This window comes from Haliaeetus albicilla, chromosome 12, assembly GCF_947461875.1.
Source record: "Haliaeetus albicilla chromosome 12, bHalAlb1.1, whole genome shotgun sequence".
In the NCBI taxonomy this organism is placed as follows: Eukaryota; Metazoa; Chordata; class Aves; order Accipitriformes; family Accipitridae; genus Haliaeetus; species Haliaeetus albicilla.
Window position 1 is genome coordinate 11,068,437 of NC_091494.1, and position 19,236 is coordinate 11,087,672.

General features: G+C 41.7%; 2 protein-coding genes and 1 long non-coding RNA gene across 8 annotated transcripts in view; 2 read left to right on the forward strand and 1 right to left on the reverse strand.

Annotated features, from left to right (window-relative positions):
- The first annotated feature begins 1,375 nt into the window (after positions 1-1,375).
- MCEE (methylmalonyl-CoA epimerase) lies at positions 1,376-10,962 on the forward strand. Of its 2 annotated transcripts, none has more exons than XM_069798060.1 (3): positions 1,376-1,687; positions 6,563-6,903; positions 10,276-10,962. In XM_069798060.1, exons 1-3 carry the CDS (start codon positions 1,657-1,659, stop codon positions 10,426-10,428), a joined length of 525 nt encoding a protein of 174 aa, XP_069654161.1. In that variant the 5' UTR covers positions 1,376-1,656; the 3' UTR covers positions 10,429-10,962. The 2 variants fall into 2 exon arrangements, with proteins under 2 accessions (XP_069654161.1, XP_069654160.1); XM_069798059.1 differs by lacking the exon at positions 1,376-1,687 and adding an exon at positions 1,750-2,161.
- Positions 7,321-17,724, reverse strand: LOC138688014 (uncharacterized). The gene is made up of 3 exons (XR_011327050.1): positions 17,215-17,724; positions 14,129-14,230; positions 7,321-7,423 (listed from the first exon to the last, which is right to left on the reverse strand). It is a non-coding gene; the product is annotated as an uncharacterized lncRNA (long non-coding RNA).
- Positions 17,564-19,236, forward strand: part of APBA2 (amyloid beta precursor protein binding family A member 2) — a 112,151-nt gene continuing 110,478 nt past the window's right edge. For 2 of the 5 annotated variants that reach the window (XM_069798046.1, XM_069798050.1), the window contains exon 1: positions 17,812-17,942. The gene's annotated coding sequence lies outside the window, so the exon portion shown is untranslated. Of the gene's footprint in view, positions 17,584-17,811; positions 17,943-19,236 lie in introns of those variants that run through there. The other 3 variants (XM_069798049.1, XM_069798051.1, XM_069798047.1) reach the window with 3 other exon arrangements.

Below are 19,236 nucleotides of genomic sequence, written 5' to 3' on the forward strand. Positions count from 1 at the left end.
CATCACATAGTTTCCTTAAAGTTTATAAAACAAAGTCAAAATAAGCACTACACCCATGGACCCTGGTGAAGAAGCTGCTGCACCTGGGGGAGACGATCCATTCCTCCTCCATGCTGCAAAATGCGCTTTGCAGGGGCTGCCCCCTCGGGCTGCATTCACCCTGCCTGCTGCCGTTCCCCGCCTTCCGCAGCCGTTCAGCACCTGGATCCAAAACGGTGACCAACCTTCCAACTCTGTTCTTGCTATTGCCTCTGCTGCTCCTCTGCCACTTTCATGTTTCCTTTCGATCAAAAAAAAGTCTTTCCAGTGCGCAGAAAACAAAGCCCTGCTAGGCAACTTCTGTGTGTCCTCTCACTGTCACTTTGCACCCTCGAATAACCACTGTGTAGAGAAGGGCCCAGCCAGCAGAGGCACGAGTATGGCCTGCACCTGTCCTTCTCTCTCTGAACATCATAAACATATCTGACGCTTTACAACCTGGGTTGGAAGCTGAAAGTGTCATATTTTTTTCTCCTTCTGGAGAAAAGGAGGCTGAGGGGACACCTTATAACTCTCTACAGCTACCTGAAGGAGGGCTGTAGTGAGGTGGGTGCTGGTCTCTTCTGTCAGGTGGCTGGTGACAGGACGAGAGGAAACGGCCTCAAGTTGCGGCAAGGGAGATTTAGGTTGGACATTAGGAAAAATTTCTTTACAGAGAGGGTCGTCAGACATTGGAATAGGCTGCCCAGGGAAGCGGTTGAGTCACCATCCCTGGAAGTATTCAAAAGAGCGTAGACAAGGCACTTCAGGACATGGTTTAGTGGGCACGGATGATGGTTGGACTCGATGATCTTGAAGGTCTTTTCCAACCTCAATGATTCTATGATTCTCTATATTGGGACTTCTAAACACCCATTTAGACCACTGATTTTGACCTGCACTTTTAATTATTCAGCTAGTATCCGATTTGAAATGGCACGAGCTGTTTATATATTTAGGATGTATCCCAGCAACTTGCCATGTCCCGTGCCCCTGACACAACAGGAACGCAGCACCAGAAGACAGCCTGCTCATTGTCTCATTGGCACAATTCTTTAGTCAGAAAACTTTCTCTCTCTACAGATGTCCCTTGCTATAGCTGGCCCCTTTTGCACTTGCTTTTTCCAGATAAATGCAGTGCCCAGAGCTGCCCCCGCAGAGGCGAGCAGCATGCACCGGCACGGCTGAGGCGCGCCGCACAGCCGCCTCCCCGCAGTCAGCCGCAGCCTTCAGCTCCCAGGCGGCCGGCCCGGTGCCAGCGGCCGTAGCGCCCGCCCCTGCCCGGGGGAGCTCTGTCCTTCTGGGAAAGGCACCGGGCAGCTGCGCCCGCCCGCCCGCCCCAGCGAGGGGTCACCAGCCCCTCGGCGTGACACAGCCATTGCCGCTGCCTCGTACCGAGACGCTCCGCTGGCGCCGGTCCCGCAAACACAGCCCCGCGCCGCGCTGTCACCGCGCCGAAGGGCTCCCGGCCCGGGCGCTCCTTCAGCCCCGGGCGGCCGGGGGACGGCTCGGCCCCGCCAGGGGGCCGGGGCCGGCGGCGGCGGCCGCTGCCGTGGTGACGGCGGAGGGCGGCCGCTCCCCCGCGACCAGGCCCCGCCTGCCTGCGGGCGGGCTGGGTGCGAGCGGCGGGGCGGCGAGATGGCGGCCTGCTTGCGGCGCGCGGCGGCCGGTAACGTGGGGGCCGGGCGGGCCGGGGCGGGCGGCGGGGCCGGTGGGGGGGCGGCGCGGCCTCAGGCCTCGGGCCCGGGGCGGCCGCGGGTGTCGGCGCCCGCTCCGGCCTGGAGCTCCTGCCCCGCGGCGGCGGGCAGTCCCGCTTCGTGCTGGGGCCGGGCGGGCCGTCAGGGCGGCATCGCGTCGCCTCTGCCCGCCCGGGGTGCGGGAGCGGGCCCGGGGCTCTACGTGAGAGCCTTACAGACCACAACAAAACGGAACTGCTTTTATAAATAAAGACAAGGCCTTCTGATCCGGGTGACGGGTATATTAACAACTGACATTATTTGGCTTAGAATAAACTTACACTGCAAACTCCAAACAGTACTTCAGGCGCAAGGAGGAGCTTGTCTTTTTAAGGTACAACTTGGAAGTCAAATGCAAAATCATTTCCCGTTCGTTGTAATTATCTGGACTGTTCACTGTCTTAATAGTAAGAAAGGGCAGGTTAAATTCACTGTACCTAAACCACACTATTTTACTTGGTAGCCATAGACTGCAGAAGAGTGAACGAGAGACTCAGTGCTGTCCGTGATCGATCAGTGGGATTCTGGGAATGAAAACACCTTTGTATAATTGCAGTTTAATGGAGGAAACCAGAGCTGCAGCAAAGTGAGATTAGTTTCTAGGAACTACGGAGCCCATCTGATTCCCAAAAGCCACCTCCAGCACAGAGCAGAGCAGCACTATGGATGACCTAAGCCTTGTTGGCTGGCAAAGTTTCCAAGACGCTAACGCCACCGTGAAATTGCTGGGATTTAAGAACTGCCAGACTATGGCCTTTCTCCATTTGGCCCAGAGGGCTAATGCACAGCCCCTCTATGCCAAACTCCTTATGGTGACAGCATCCTCTCCATGCCTGGGAATTTTTCTCAACCTGAAATGGCTGACAGTAAAGCAGTGACCAGTGACGAGGTTCTTCTTACTGCGACACACAGTTGCACAACCTCCTCGTAGACAACATGACTGAATTCAGTTGGATTTGGCTTGCGTTTGATTACTTAGCCATGTAAGTCAATGAACACTGCCCCACATAAGGAGCAACAAGTCTACGAATAAATAGTTGAAGGATGAGGATCTCATTTTATGGGGTACTTCACACTTGCTGCTTCATAATCAGCTCTGTTACAGAATCTAAGCCTCCGTTGGTACAACTGTACATGTTTAAACTCTGATGTGCATAATACTAGTAGATCCGTCAACCATTAATAGAATAAAACCCAAATAGATCAATTTAAAAATATTCTTCAAATTAAGCTGAAGAAGGTGACATACATTCTGTAGTATCACTGAGGCTAGGAAGCCAGCAATCATATATGAAAGCAACATCAGCTGAATCTTCTCTAAAGGACTAAATATCTAGAAAAATTCAGATTTGGTTGTCAGTGTTTGAAAAAATGAGGTCTTAAAAAAAACCCAAACAGTAGAGGCAAATGCTGTACATCCCAGGAGATGCAACTGCAGGGGTGAGTTTGGTCAGCATATGCAAGTTTTTCAAGCAGGACAGATACAGCAGAGAAAGTAATTTTTTTAACATTGGAGAAAGTTAAGAATTACTTGAGTAATTCTGTAAGTCAGTGGAGAAATGCTTTTATGATTGAAGAATTTAGCCACAACAGTTAATAGGACTAGTTTTGTGATATATGCATAAACATAAGTGTTTCTTTCCTGAAACATGGAAGTGATGGGGTTTCAATCTGAAGTTTGCTGAAAAGCTTTCTTTTTCACGGCAGGGTCATCTTTTGATTACTGGGTTAGAAGAAGATGATGATCAGAATTTTAAGTAACTAATCTACATAGTTACTAATCTATATAATGCAAGAAAAACAGAAATGCTTTTTGTTTAATCTCAGTCAATTCATACTGGTAATTATGGGTTTCAGTTAAAGCTCTATATGCATATGACTAGAGCTAGGATAAATTCACAAGACTTCATAGAATAAAGTAAAAGGAAAAAAAAACCCAAACCTGCTTGAAGAGTCCTCTGCCCCTGCATACTCATAGGAAAAATTGGATATAGAGTTCCACCACCCAATCTATTAAGTGAGAGGAGGAAATTGAGAGATGCATAAATAATACTGTCATATGAGTGGGCATTTAACTTGACTTTACAAGAATCCTAGGAATATACTTCACTTCTTCAATCTGTTATCTTTCCAGGAAACACTACAAAAATCAAACGTTTCTTAGGCAGAACCCAACAGAAATAGCATTTTCTATTCTTTTTGCTATTGCTTCAGAAATATCGGAGTAAGTCTGTCTCTCTACTTTCTGTCAGTTTACTTGAAAATAGACAAAATACAATTTAAATTATAATAACCATGTAGTCATATGCCCTGTGTGAAGTACAGCAAGAATTATAGATGGGAGATGTGAAAAAGAATGGGAAAAATCCTAGCCTTTCCCATCAGTAAAGATTGCTTGAAGAATTTACATTAGTAGTATTTCTACTGAACTGTGGTCTGTTAATATTAGGAAGAAGGAATGAAACAATAAAAGGCTTTAGGAAACATAACAAATGATAAAGAAACAGAACTATTTAGGTAGAATCTTAGGTGGAAAGACAAGACTGTATCGCGGGCATGTTGTTTTGTTTTTTTTTAATTTTTTAATACATTATTTACTCTGGTGATCTGGTCAAACGCTAGTCTAGTTAATTATCCATGCCTCTAATTACACCAACTAGATACTGCATGTTTCTTATTTTATACATTATAAGCATTGCATAGTATTGCTTTGTTCACTCAGGCAATTGCTTTGTTCACCCAATACAGCTGCATTGAGATGGCAAGTCTATCTACAAAATAGTTTCAGCACAGACATCTGAAAAACAAGAATTTTTCTTCTGTGTAGAAGTTGCTAGGGGATTTTTTTTAACATGTAAAAAGTTGAAAAGTACTTGGAAATACTGAGTTGCTCTACTATGCCAGTATGATAGCCTAAAGGTAACAAGTGAAAAAGAATTGTCCAGAACTTCTGGCTGTGATGAAGCAGATGACAGGATGTACTGTGTGAAAGGCTGGCAAGAAATACTCCAGGGCAGTTACTTGCAGAACTGGGCAAGTTTCTGGAAATACTTAATGTAGGATGTTGATTTAGTATTATCAAAAGATTCTGAATAGACTTACTTTTGTGATACTAAGTCTTTGGAAGTATGTACATTGCATGTTGTAATTTTAAGTCTCAAATACACACAAACACTTCTGCCATCACAGCACAATGCTCAGAAAGGCTTAGATTTAAGGACTGCATCAGTTATCTTTGTGAAGAAAAATTAACTGATAGCTGTAGAATCTTGAATTCCTGTGAAATGTTTCATAGAGTTTCATACAGTGAAGCTAGCTGATTAATTACAGCTACTACTAACCTTACACAGTATAAAGAGTCTGAAAAAATGCGCACCAGGCTATCCTCAGTGTATTGCACAACATCCAGAATCTCAGTGCATCCTTGGCACAATCTCTTAGCAAAATAGCACATTTGTGAATTTGAAGCTAAGAATGCCTCAAAGACTTCCAGAATGCTGAGATGCCTCTAGCTTGGCCTTGAGGCATTGGGAACTCTGACGTAGCCTAAAGCAAACTGGCATGAAATCAAAATGTGGCTGTTATGAATATATCCTTTCATCTAATTCTAATTCTGGTGCTAGAAACAACTGATATGATCCCAATTTCTCCCCTAGCCCCAACCTCTCCAGATTCTAGTACTCTGACAGATTAATTTTTAATGTAATTCATTTGTAAGTATCCTCATTTTGTATCTCTTTTAGTGATTTAAAAAAAACCCAAGCAACCCTAGAACTATTTGTGAGCAACACTGCAATTCGACACACTGCTAAGTTCAGTACTGCCTTGTCAGAGCAGTCAGTGAAAAGTTCTGTCAATATCTTATCAGCTTTTCATGATACTGAGTTTCTCCATGACTTCTCCATCTTTTGTCTACATGTTAGCCCTTACCTTTGTGTCATATGGTCATCCAGTATTTTTTTGTAATTACCTTTTCATTTATGATGAGCCAAATCATACGCTTTTTCTTTTGTAAGTCACCCTGAAGTCAGTGGCACTAGTTTAAAAAAGCTATTATGATTCTGACCTTTTAAAGATAATCTTCTAAATTATTATTGATCAGTTGGACATGATATTGTTCACAGTACTTAGAACTGAAATATTTCTAAACATCTTGAAACAGATTGGTGAAACAAAGTAGAAGACCTGTATGGCATGTGAAAAGTAAGAAGGGCAAATGTCTTAATCATTGGAGAAAGGGAAAATATTAAATCAAACTCAGGAGATTTTAGGATTCCTTAAGCCTCAGATGCAACACGACATTTCTTGCCTTACTGGAGTTAGCTCTGACAGCTGAGAGTTCAAGTCTTTTATCTTTTGGTTCTTGCAGTATCAGTTCTGTCCAAGGTTTTGTTTGGGTTTTCCTGGCTTTTGTTATAACTTTTAGATGTATAGGCATATCCTCATTTCTTTCTCTATTTTGTAAGAAGCTCTGAAAAATTCAGAAGTCACTTTTCAGTACATTATACAGTTGACCATTACATTTGGCCATGTATTCCTCTTTTTAACAGGCATATGTAAGCATTTACACCAAATTTGTGTTTGGGGTTTTTTTTAATACTTCTGAACAATTACATAGTCTCTGAAAAAAATTTTCATTGAGCTGGTAGTACTACAGAAGAATTCTTTCCTTGGTCTCAGTGTACCTTCAGCTTTTCACACTGGTGTGCTTATGACGTAGGAGTTAAATAGGGCTCATTAAAAGGGGAAAGAGCAGATATTGATACTTTATCAAAAGTATTGTATCGGTGCTATTCACTTTTTTTCAGGGCTTCTTACCAGATTGCAGACTTCAGCTCCCGCAATACGAACTCTATCATCATCGAATTCCTTTTCTCAAAACATTCCAAGCTCTTTGTGGAAACTGGGCCGACTTAATCATGTAGCAATTGCAGTACCTGATCTGGAGAAGGCTCAGTCCTTGTATAAAGATGTGTTAGGAGCACAGGTGAGCGAGACTGTTGCTCTTCCCGAACATGGTGTCTACGTTGTTTTTGTGGAGCTGGGTAATACCAAGCTGGAACTTCTGCATCCTTTAGGAGAGAAAAGTCCCATTGCAAGCTTTCTGCAAAAAAACAAGACTGGAGGGATGCATCATATCTGCATTGAGGTATTTTAACACAATATATCATGTAGTAAGATAGTGATATTAAAGTATGCATAATTTTTTCATAGGTTTGACTTTTGTCAAGAACAAATATATAAGGCTGTCATATCTGTGAGAATTTATATTGCATAAGAAGTCTTACACATGCCTTTTTTCTGTTTTGGAAATCACAGTTCAATTTCATGAGCTATATGATAATTTTTTTCTCTTTTATGCTCTGAAGATTAAATTGAGGAGGGGAGGGTTAAGTATGTGTGGAAGGTGGACAAGCCCAAGGGCCTGTGAAGGCTGTTTAACAGGCATCAACTTCCTGACCTAGAAAGGACATCTGGACTGGAAAAAGATGGAGTTGTAAGTTTAAGCTAAGTCAGTTTAGATTTTCAGAAGTTTCTTCCTGTTCGATATTTAGTTGATAATTGTATACAGAAGTCAAAAAAGATTGTCAGTTGTACTTACAAACAGCAGTAAAGTCTCCAGAGATTCTTCTGTCCTGTTCTTTCTTGTCAATCAAAGAGAGATTGGTCTGGAAGTACACAAGACGTAAAGGTGCTGGGTAAAGTAGTTATCTTATTTAGCATACTCATGTTTTAGTGTAGTTGTTTGATGCAAACTTTCATGCTGCTGCCCATGATACATGTTTTTAATATTTTACAGATCTGAGTCTTGCAAACTTTTATTATTTCATGCAAAGTGTAATAATAAAAAGTAATGGGATTACTGATGTGAGTAAAAATTGTTTTCAGAATACATCCATAGAGACCAGTACTTGCAGTTGCACGCTTTCATTGAGAATTGAGAAATTTTGCATACACACAGGCATTGCAATTTTTCTTACATTAAGTTTGTCTATTTGCAGATGTTCAAGAATAAGAAAATTAATTCTGCTTAAACTGACCCTAAATTGTATTGCTAGGCAGTTCTGCTATAGAAATGTGAAGGACCTCAGCTGAACTTAGGAAATGGGGGGTGTAGAAGAAAGAAGTGATTTGCAATAAGACCAAAAAAGACCTCCAGCCCTCTGTAAAAGACCAGTGGTACTTACTTATAGGTAGAAGACAAAGAAGTTGTAGGCATTTCTCAGCAAAGAGCTCAAAGCTCCCAAGAGTTTCAATTATATGTAATCCCTTTTAAGACATTTCAAGAAATATTTGTTACCAGCTGAAATTTTTCTATGTAGATCTCCATTTTGTATGAGAGATGATCTTGTTGCAGATAAATCAAAGATGGCTGTCAAGGGAACTCATACTGTTAATTATGAAAATTTAGAAGAACAGGATATGCTAATTATACCATGTTGGACAATGTAGAAGTGTTGTGTTAAAAATTTATAACTCTATACAGTAGGTCAAGCGAGCCAGGAGTCATAATCTAGCTGTTAATTTCCTTTAATCGGGTTAGCTAGTGCTACTGGCAGCCAGATTTTCTTAAATGAAGTCTTGTAATTCACTAATAGAGTCTCTACAAAAAAAAAAAAAAAAAAAAAAAAATTGCCCTAAAGTCCCTCATGTTTGTCTCCACGTAAAAACCAATGGAAGATTATAGACTAATTTACATGGAGAAAAAAGCAATCCATTGTTGACCTGCTGTTTAAGTGGGACTGAAAACAGATTTGGTCACTACCATAGTCAATCAAAAAGATATTAACCTCCCTCCTCCAATTTTCTATTCTCCACAGAATGGAAAATCTAACAATTTCAAAGATATGTCATCTTCTGAAGTTGAGCAAAAATAGTTTTCAGAAAAAGTATAAAAGAACTTCAGTGTCAATTGATTGTTCATTTGAAATTGAAAAAATATTTTGTAGAAATATCTTTCTATGAACAATTTTATTACAAAAAGCTCAATTGTAAAAAATCTTTCCATACTGGAGGGGAAGCCTCACAAGTTTATCAAAATGCTTTTCATTTCTTCCTTCTGTCTTCCTATTCAAAGGAAAATTTTAGACGGATGTTTTGATGGGGAAATTTGTTTCAGACAAAAGAAACATTTTAAGAAGAAATTAAATTATTTCTGACCAGCTATAATTGCATTTAATACCTGCAATGAAAAGCATGCTGGACACTTGGTAGAATAAGAGAGAAATCTGAGCCTGATACTCTCCTAACACTGATGCACCCACAGGCTTTCCACTATTTACACTCACTGCTTCCTTGGGGTGCAGTAATTCACTCCAGCTGAGCCCAGACACAGTTCCTCTTCTGGCCATCTCTGCAGGACAGGGGCAGCAGCTGCAGTGGCTTTTCTGCTTGGGGAAACAACCTGGAGGGGGCTATGGCACACATTACACGTGCTGTTTTATTTTAGATAAAACTTGACAGTCATTTCTTTTTTTTTTTCTTTTAGCAGACTGGTAGTTGTGTGTAGGAAGAACTGCAGTGAGTTCAGAATTTTTATGAACAAAACTGCTGCAAATGAGTAGGGATTAACTGATGTCTATTTCTCTGAATAAAAGCTAGGTATTTCCTTCTTCCCTACAATGCCATCATGCAAGTTTATTCACCAAGTTATGTCCAGTCACCTCAGGCTTCAAAAATAGCAATGCTATTATTTTAATTCTAGGTCTTTATTGATTATTGACTCTTGGATTTGCTAACCTGAGTGCTAATTTTATTATTTCAAAGAATTAATGCATTTAAGGTTTGGGAAAATTCAAATTTCATCTGATGACATGACATCAGACTTAAGATCACATTATACAGCGTAGACATGTTTTTGTTAACTACATATTTCTGCAGGAAACTGTACTGAAATATTATGTTAAAGGCTATTATTAAATTAAGTTCAATAGGAAAACCAGGTCATATTCTGGGTATGTTTCTGATAATTCCAAGGTTTTTCTTAGTAAATTTTATGAAGCTTAACCTACTGACAAGGAGGATGTATAAATCTAAAGGGGACTTTCCTTTGACCTTCTGCCCATTGCCCCCCTTTTTACCAGCATCTAATGACTCAGTGTTCTGTCATCAATTAGACAGGGAAGCATTCTTCTTTAGTTATTGATAGTTTGAAAGCAATATGTTCTTCTTAGTAATAGTAATGCAGGGTTTAGATTATTTATGGAGTCCTAATAAAGTAACAACATCAAAAAATCAATGGGCTTTGTGTATGAGTGATTTTTGTTTAATTTCTTAAATATAGCACAATCTATTTAAATAATATTTAATAAAATCTTCAAATAACAAATGCAAACTTCTGTAGGATTTTTATTTTTAAGACTAGATGTTTTAAAACTCATAATTTAATTGATTTTCAGAATTATATTAGAATTTAGAAATAATATTTTAGTAAAAAATTACATTATTTTTCCTAAATGTAGAATCTTCATAATACAATGTAATATGTTCATTTGTGTGAACTGTATTTTTCTTTTATAAGGTTGATGACATAAAAGCGGCTATGACAGAACTGAAGAAAAAAAAGATACGAATATTGAGTGAAGAGCCAAAAATAGGTGCACATGGCAAACCTGTGATTTTTCTTCACCCTAAAGATTGTCATGGAGTCCTTGTGGAACTTGAGCAAGCTTGAGCTGTAATATTCATAAATAAAACAATAGATTAGTTATGAAGTTACTTAGCTGGTGCAGGGAATATTGATGTGGTATTCAGCCTTTACAAGTTCACTGTAGTTCCTGTGGATTAAATACAGCTTTTGAGTACTGAAATAGTGCTACAGATTTAGGGTAACTTTCTTTTTTGTTGTTGTTGATCTGATTCTCAGAATTAGTATGTTGACATTTCTTGAATTCTCTGTGATTCTAACGACAAATACATGAGCCAAGTTACATAGGTAACATAGTAATTTATGTTCTGTTGCCTCATGTTTGCAGCATGATTTTAGCTCTGTAACCACAGAAACTGTACAGTTTCTAGGTCAACCCACGTTATTTTGCTCTACATTTCGGAGCAGAGACCCACTTCTCAGTGACAACAATATAGCTTAGATATTCCCTTTAGAAATAAAGGAAAAACGAACATTGTATTTTCTGTTTTCACCATTCACCATCTGTGCTTCACACTGATTGATTGGTTCATGCAATAAAAAAATACTTATGTTACTGTATGGGTGTCTGCAATCAGTAAATAAGTTTTCCTTGGCATGACAATTACTGCCAAGGAAGTTACCATGCATAAATCATCATTTAGTTGTTTTATGAACTCTGTGGATATGCAGGCAATGTGAGAAAAGTACCTGAAAAATTATTTGCCTGAAATATATTTCAGGCTGTAATGTACTTGTTACATTTTAGTTTTTTTCAGGTATTGAATATTTGGTTTTCAAGCTTTATCCATAGGAAGATATCTGGGAGACACCTGAACAAATAGTGATTAAGCTTTTTACTTACTTTATAAATATGGTTTTCCTATGCAAAAGCACTTATAAAATCAGTGGAAAACGCAAGCCGCATAAGTCTTGATTATGTTCACTGTCTTTAATATTAGAGAGCATGCCAGCATACTTACATTTCTGATAGACTGCAGTCACAGTTTGTTGACTTATTCATGGACAGACTTCGCTTTACTGGTTTACGTTAAGCAAGCAGTGTTTGTCCTGATACTTTCTTTTATAGGTTTGTTTTGACATGTCAGCTGTAGAAATTGCTGTTTCCCTGGTTTTCTTCATCCTTAAAAGTCATATTTTTTCCTAGCTAAATGACAATCTAAATTTTATGTTTTCCTACATCTCTGCATATACAGTGAATAGTTTCAGCTTGATATGAAGTAAGTTCATTTTAGTCTAGGAGAATTTTTACTTAATGGAAATGGAATTATTTGTGTTCTGTGTCATGTTTGCTACAACAAAATACAACTATAATGTTGACCTGAGATTTAAACAGGGCTTTAAAGACATTGATGCTTCCTCATGAATTTTACTTCTGAAAAAAACTCTGCAAAGCCATGCATTTTTTTTTTAATTAGATAGTTTTGTCCTCAAAACAAATACTCCTTCTGTCATATTTTAAGAAAAATACAGGCTTCTGCAGGGTTCTTGAGTTTCATTAAATGGCTATTTAGATGGTAGTTTGTGATCTAAATTCTAAATTGTTTGAATTTAGAAATCCTAAGGCTCATGATGGAAAAGCAGGATGATCTGATATTCCTGAAATATGATTCTGCCATTCTAGGAGACATTCCATTAGCAAAGCTGCTTTTGTCTTTCTGTTCTTTCAAAGACCGTGAGGCATCTTTTCTGCAAAACTAGGATAGGAATGCCAAGACTAGAAGACTTGCTGGTTACCTGTCAAGATAATTGAACAGAAGTCTTTGAACCTAATACCCTTAGTTTGGTGCAACAGAAAACAGGGCAGTCCTCCCTAGGTTCATACTCCATTTCTTTGTCCTGTCTGAAAGACATGGAATTTTGTGTATGACATCTATCAATATACTCAGAGTAGTTGCTTGATAGTACTAGGGAGTGGAGATTTCAAGTAAACAATACTTACTCCACTTGCGTCATTGTACTCCCCATCTTATTAGCAGAAAGAGACTTGTAATGCTTTTAGCTAGTAGCCAGCAATTTTCCTGACTGACTGCAGTGGGGTTGCCTAGCACTATGTCAGCTGATGTATTTTGTTCATCATAACTAAGTCATGCTCCTATCTCACTCACAGTTTATACATTTAATCTGACTCCTACCAAGTTGGAAATCAAGATATTAACAAAAAAACAAACCCCCCAAAAAAGAGAGTTTAGGTCTGCAAAAGTAGTCAATACCCCAAAGCAGGGCATGCTTATTATAAACTCTTACCATTTGGTGGGATCAGACCCCCTTACTTGTCTGGGTATGCACTACAAGATATGATAATTTCCACCTCTGGAGCTCTAGACTTGGAAGGAATAGCCAAGAGAGCTGGACAGCTGAAGAATCTGAAGACAGCTAAGACACACTGGGAGAAGTTTCCTGTTCATAAGCCTAACTCCCATAGCCTTCAGTGGGTGCAGGATCAGCCCCTATACTTGTAATAAACTTCTAGTCCTTCACCTTAAACAAGGCAGCCTTCACAAGTCATTCTTTGTTCTGACTTTCTAAGGGGTTGGCAGGGGTGGGGGGGTGTCAGATATATGGGCCCTACCCTTTGTCACTGCCATGATTGTAAAAGGTGAATAACATCAAGAAAAACAGTAGAAAGTCAGGGATGGAAACTGGCGCAATAGAGAACTGTGATTTGTTTCTTCCAGTGGAGGGACACTTAACAATATACCCATTACACCAGTATACAACTCCTGGAAAGAAAAAGTGATTCAAATAACTGGAGCCTGATTAGCTCGGAAGGGAATTAGGCTTTGACAATGGGTATTTGGTTTGGGTTTTTTTGGGGTGTGTGTGGGGGGGGTGGGTTTCAAAAGGTACAGGGTAACTTTCTTTTCTGGTAATGTCCAGCTTTTCAGAAGACAAAGTGTTTATATTTTGCCAGTAAATTTTCTCATGCTTGGGTCATTTGTTGAGTGCAAGTTCCCCATTCCAGTCTCTCCATGTGCCTTTTTTCGCCTCTGAGCTCAAGCATGTTCCCATTTTATGCTGCCTAAGGCAGACAAGACACATTTTTCTGGACTCCATCAACATTACTCAGGCAGCTAAAGGGCTCATAATTAAATGATGTGAAATATCTTTTTTGACTTCCTCTATGCAACCCTGAAGTCTATCCTAGGTGGGAGGAGGAGAACAGTCTGCAGAATGAATCCTATTCTGTATGATGAGACAAACCTAGAAGCAAACTCAAAAAGCTGAGAAAAGAACTAACTACATGCCTTTTAAAAGCTAACCTTACTGTTTTGCAAATCTGCAAAACTCTGGTCACATCACTACTGCAATTAATTCATCTGAATTAAAAAAAAAACAACAACACAATTTCATTCTGAATTCAATTGTTTTCCTTATTACCATATTTACCCAATTTATCACAAGTTTTGGAAGAATGTACTCTATCATGATGCCACAGCTACAGTGCCTTAATACAGTTAACACAGCCTGAAAATTTAGAAAGCTGTGGATGAATTACAAGAGGAACTGAAGATGGCATTTGCTTCTGCAGACCACTTCCTGGGTGGATAATACTTGTGCATTTAATGCTGAGACTAGAGAAGCATTGCTGTCTATCATTATGGACAGTCCTTGGATTTGGACTTTATTGCTAACATAGATGAATGGAAGTTGGTGTGACCAAGGAAGTCTTGTAGAAAGACCAGGAAACATGGAGATGTTTACAATATCTAATTGAGGTACTTACAGTAGGTGCTCTGAATGATTTCCTTGCCACTTCATTTGATTCTTTCCTTAGAAGAAATTCCTCCTGTAGTGATCTGACTTGGGCTTGTTGGACTCAAGAACCCTTAATTAAGAGAAGAAGTTAGACTTAATTGTTTCAATAAATACTCAATTCTTTTACCAAAGCATTTATGTTGGCCAAATTATTAGACTGTGAAAGAGAAGAAATCCCCAAAATGGTAGCCCTGGTGCTTCTCCTAAGGGTGCTGTGTGGCACTAGACACAGAAAGGTAACCGACAGTTTAAACTTGGAACATCAAATGATGTAAGATTAATATGGAAATGGAAACTAACAACAATGTATAAATTAGTTGGCCCAATGCTGACATTTTAAAATGGAAGACCTCACCTTCTTAGGAATGCAAAATCTGTCACCTTTGAAAAGCATTTTCAAAGCAGTTTGAACATTTTAGGAAATGTAAATTTATCTTATTGTGAAGGTTTGCCTCCCGGGATGGTATAATCCTTAAATATCTATAACATGATGTCGTCTATCTAGTTTCATGTTCATTTGCACTGTCTTGCATATTGTTAAACAGCATTGTTAACTACAAAGTCTATAGCATAGATTCACAAATGAGGAAGAGTTGTCTCTTAAACATTTTAAAGTAATGATATATTTTGAAGCACTTCATGACTTTTCAAGGTGTAATCTAAAGTGACCTTTTAACTGCTATGCTTTGTTAACATAAAAATAGCAAATAGGTACTAAAATCTTCTATAAAATAGATCTTTAATGAAGATTTTTACTTATTTTTAACATTGCATTTTTTCAGTAATAAAGATAGGATTAAACCATGATATAAAAAAAAAAAAAAGTTCTGAAGTAACTAGTCACTGTGGATATGCTGAAGGCATACGTGACGATGCACATTTTGCATTAAATAGGGGGAATATCCTACTTCCGCATCTGAGGCTGGCTTGTATGGAAAACATTATTTCCAGAAACTTAAAAATAAGAAAGACGTGCATTATTGGACTGATATGATGTACCTTGTTTTTACCTCCCATTTTGGTATGTAATTTTCTATAATAACCATCTGTTTGAGTCACTGTCTCCAAAATGAGGTGGAGGGAGAATGTTTGTTAGGAACTTAAATTTAGGAAGTTAAAAAATATAACCCACTCCCTTTGGGACCCTTGCAGTCTTTCAGAGGTCATTTGTAGTACAACACTTGCAGCTGCAGTAACTTCAAAAAGAAAACACATACTTGCCCTATCAAGCTGGGAATACTGCTTTTGGTATATTGATTGAGAAAGTGAAAACTTCCTTATGTACAATGAGGCTACTTCATCAAGTTAACAATTCTGAGAATTAATAATGTTAATTAAAACACGATTTGCCAAAGGTTTAAAAGCCCCATCTACAGATTATATATAACTTCCTGTAGTTCTGTGTAAAACATACATGCGTTACAGTTTATGTAATGTTTAAGTTCTCATTATCTTTAAAAGAGAACCAAAATCAGTCAAGTAATTAGGATATAGAAAGGGATAGATGAGAAAAGTCACCATAGAAAACCATGATAGAAAATAGCCTGTTAGTAGCAAATGGCTACTCTGTTGTTAGTGAATCTTACCAGAAATCTTAACAACTAAAAAAACCAAAACCCAAGAATAAAAAAAAAAAAAAAGGTGTTTCCATGAAGGGCCTTTCCATGTACATGGAATTTGACTGGGTGCTAAGCAACTGGTATAGCTACCGCAGTGCAAACAAAAGGACATGAAGTTGGACACACAGCTGTTACAGGGAACATTGATATCTAGCTGATTGGAATGCAATATAATTACATTATGACAGCTTTTCACTTTTGCTATCATGAGTAAGATTACTTTTTACACTCAAGAACAGCTACAAGTCTCAAATTTGCACAGTTATGAGCAAGTCCAGTCATAATTGGCCAAAGAGCATTTGATCTCACATATGTTCCTTTATATACAAAGTAATCACCATCACTGTCTTGGTTTCAGCTGGGATAGAGTTAATTTTCTTTCTAGTAGCTGGTATAGTGTTATGTTTTGGATTTAGTATGAGAAGAATGTTGATAACACACTCATGTTTTTAGTTGGTGCTAAGTAGTGTTTATACTAAGTCAAGGATTTTTCAGCTTCTCATGCCCAGCCAGCAAGAAAGCTGGAGGGGCACAAGAAGTTGGGAGGGAACACAGCCAGGACAGCTGACCCAAAGTGGCCAAAGGAATATTCCATACCATATGACATCATGCCCAGTATATAAACTGGCAGGAGTTTGCCGGCAGGGTGCAGATCACTGCTGGAGAAGGAGAACTAACTAGGCATCAGTTGGCGAGTTCATCACTTGTTTTGTATATTCCAGTTCTTTTATTATTATTGTATGATTATTATTGTATTATTGTTATTATTATTATTTTCTTCCTTTCTGTTCTATTAAACTGTCTTTATCTCAACCCATGAGTTTTACTTGTTTTTGATTCTCTACCCCACCCACAGGGTTGGAGGCGAATGAGTGAGCAGCTGCATGGTGCTTAGTTGCCAGCTGGGGTTAAACCACGACAATCAACTAGCTGGAGTAGAAAGATCTAGTAGTTTCTAATAAAAGGCCTGAGGAACCAACTAAGTTCATCGTTCACTGTAAGAAACATTCTTGGCGAAACGCACTTCAGTGAGCTTTTAAATATTACACATCACATCTTCCATTTTTAATCTTTATGGGGGGATCTATGTATTAGCTGCACAAGGGCATAGAAATCATGATTTGATCTCATAAATCTGGCCATATGATGGAATGTAACTAAGTCCAGTGCTGTGCCCTGCTGTAAATGTTCAAACTTTTGGTGTTTGATTTTTGTCGCACAGGAGCACTTCGAGCAACAGGGAAACCTGAGGTCATTAACTAGCAGGATTACAAGCTAGCGTTCAGGAACGCGCTTCACAGAAGAACGGTATGGAGGACACAGAAAACAACATATGCTATGGCCACTGAAGCAGGGTCCCTAGGTGTACAGACTGCTGGTGCAGGGGGGCCTTGCCATGCATCACAGCAGGACTGGAGGCCTCCAGCAAACATACCTGCCTACCGCTGCTGCTTGAGGGGGTCCTGAAGGATAGCTGGGCTGAAGGGTTGCTTCATCTGGCAGGCTGGGGTGCAGGAGTGACGTGCCCTGTGACCGGCTCTCCTCAGCGTGCAGGTCTGGGCAAGCTCCTCCGTGGGCACATGTGAAGCTGGCGCAGAGCTGGGCCTCCAGCCTTCAGTATGTGTGGAAGAGCATATTTGACGGGTTAGTCCGCCTCACCAAGCCACCCACTTTTTGTGCCGTTTTGTGAGAAACTCAGGGGCGTACAAACACGGCGTCACCTTATGGGCCCTCTGTGAGGCGGCTCGGGGAGTTCTGCCGTTGCCTCTTCCAATGTCGCTGGGAGCAGGCCGACCAGGACCTTGTGAGTGGACAGTGACGCCCGCGCTCCGGGGCACGAAGGCTGGCAGGGAGGGCCGGGGACAACCGAGCGGTTGGGGCAGCGGGCCGGGGCGGGCGGGCTGAGGCGATGCGGAGGAGAGGCGGGGGGACTCCGGGCCGCTCCGCCGCGCCCCGCCGGCCCGCCCCGAGGCGCCGCGGCGGCCGGGCTATGTGCCATGCAGGTTCCCGGGCGGCCGGCGGTATTGTAGCACGCAGCTTCCCGGGCCCACCAGCCGTCTCGGTGTGTGGCGCTGAGGCAGGCACACAAAAGAGCGGCTGCAGCTGCCCCCGTGTCCCCGCCGCGGCGCGGGGTGGGGACCGGCCCCGCCGCTGCCAGCAGGGGTAAGGAGCGGGGGCGCAGGGCGGGGGACCGGCGGCTCCGCCGGGGGTGTGGCGGCAGCATCCCTGCGGGTCCCCTCAGGGGAGCAGGGAGCCTGCGGGGCCGGGCGGGCGCTGAGGGGGCGCCGCGGCCGCCCCCGCCCCGCGCGGACGTTGCTCCCCTGGAAATCGGGGCTGGGGGCTCCCCGCCCCATCCTCATGCCCAGGCAGCCGAGCTACCCGCAGGGGGACGGGGAGCCGGGGTGAAGGGGAGCCCCTGCGGCATGGCGTCGCCGCCGGTGTGGTCGCGGTCGGCGGCGCGGCGGCGGGGGGCTCCGGCACGGGGGGCTGCCGCACGCCCGCATGTCCCCGCTGGCGCGGAGCCGCTCTTTCTGCCTGCCGTGGCGGGCGGGCGGGCGGGCAGGCGGCGGTGGCGGCGGAGGAGCCGCGCCGCCACCGCCTCCTGTCAGCCGCTGGAGAGCGGGCAGCGTCTCCCCAGAGCCGGGCTGCCGTTGGGGACAGCGGGTGCCTCGCGCTGCCGGCTCGCGATCGGCTGCCTCTCGGGACGGCTGCGAGCTCTCCGGCTCAGCCCGCCATCCCCACCGCCTCACCTCAGCTGTGTGCCTTAACGTCTGCTTTCGGTAATGCGGGGACCGACAGTGCAACACAGGCGTAATGTCTGGGTTTTGTGGGAGGGCGGGAGGCTTGAGAGTCCGTTTGCCGTAATAGAGTCGAAAGAAATGCGAGAGGAGCCCTCGTGTAATGCAGCACCGCTAAGAGTTTGTATTTCTTTCTGATTTCATGCCGCCAGTGCAGCAAATGGATCAGAGCTTTTGATCCCCTCTTTCCCCGTCCCCTTCATCATGGGGTCTGGAGGGAAAAAGCCGCTCAGTTGAGAATACTTGATTTTTTTATTGGGATAAACAGCATGAGACGTTATAGCATGGTCTGTTTTCCCCGTTTTTTTAATATGTGGGAGGTTTTTGTATTGCCATAACAAAAGGGATGGGGGTGGGGGGGGAGAAGGGGAATGCTGCGTTTGGAGCTGCATCTTGGAAAGGCAGACTGGCTTATTTTGCCTCAACTAGCAGTCTGCGCCTTCAGATTTACATACTTTGCATCCCCAGTGTCGTTTTGATGGTTGTTGCATGCTAGTGAGGGCATAAAAGGAAAGAAATTTAAATAAAGACAAGAGATCATACAATGTTCATAGTACAGAAAGAACATGCATTGCAGTGATGTTTAAAAGAAGTCTTAAATTACTGTGAGCAGGTTGGGTAAAAAATGCAAGTAGTGTTTCAGTTGCATTACCTGGTCA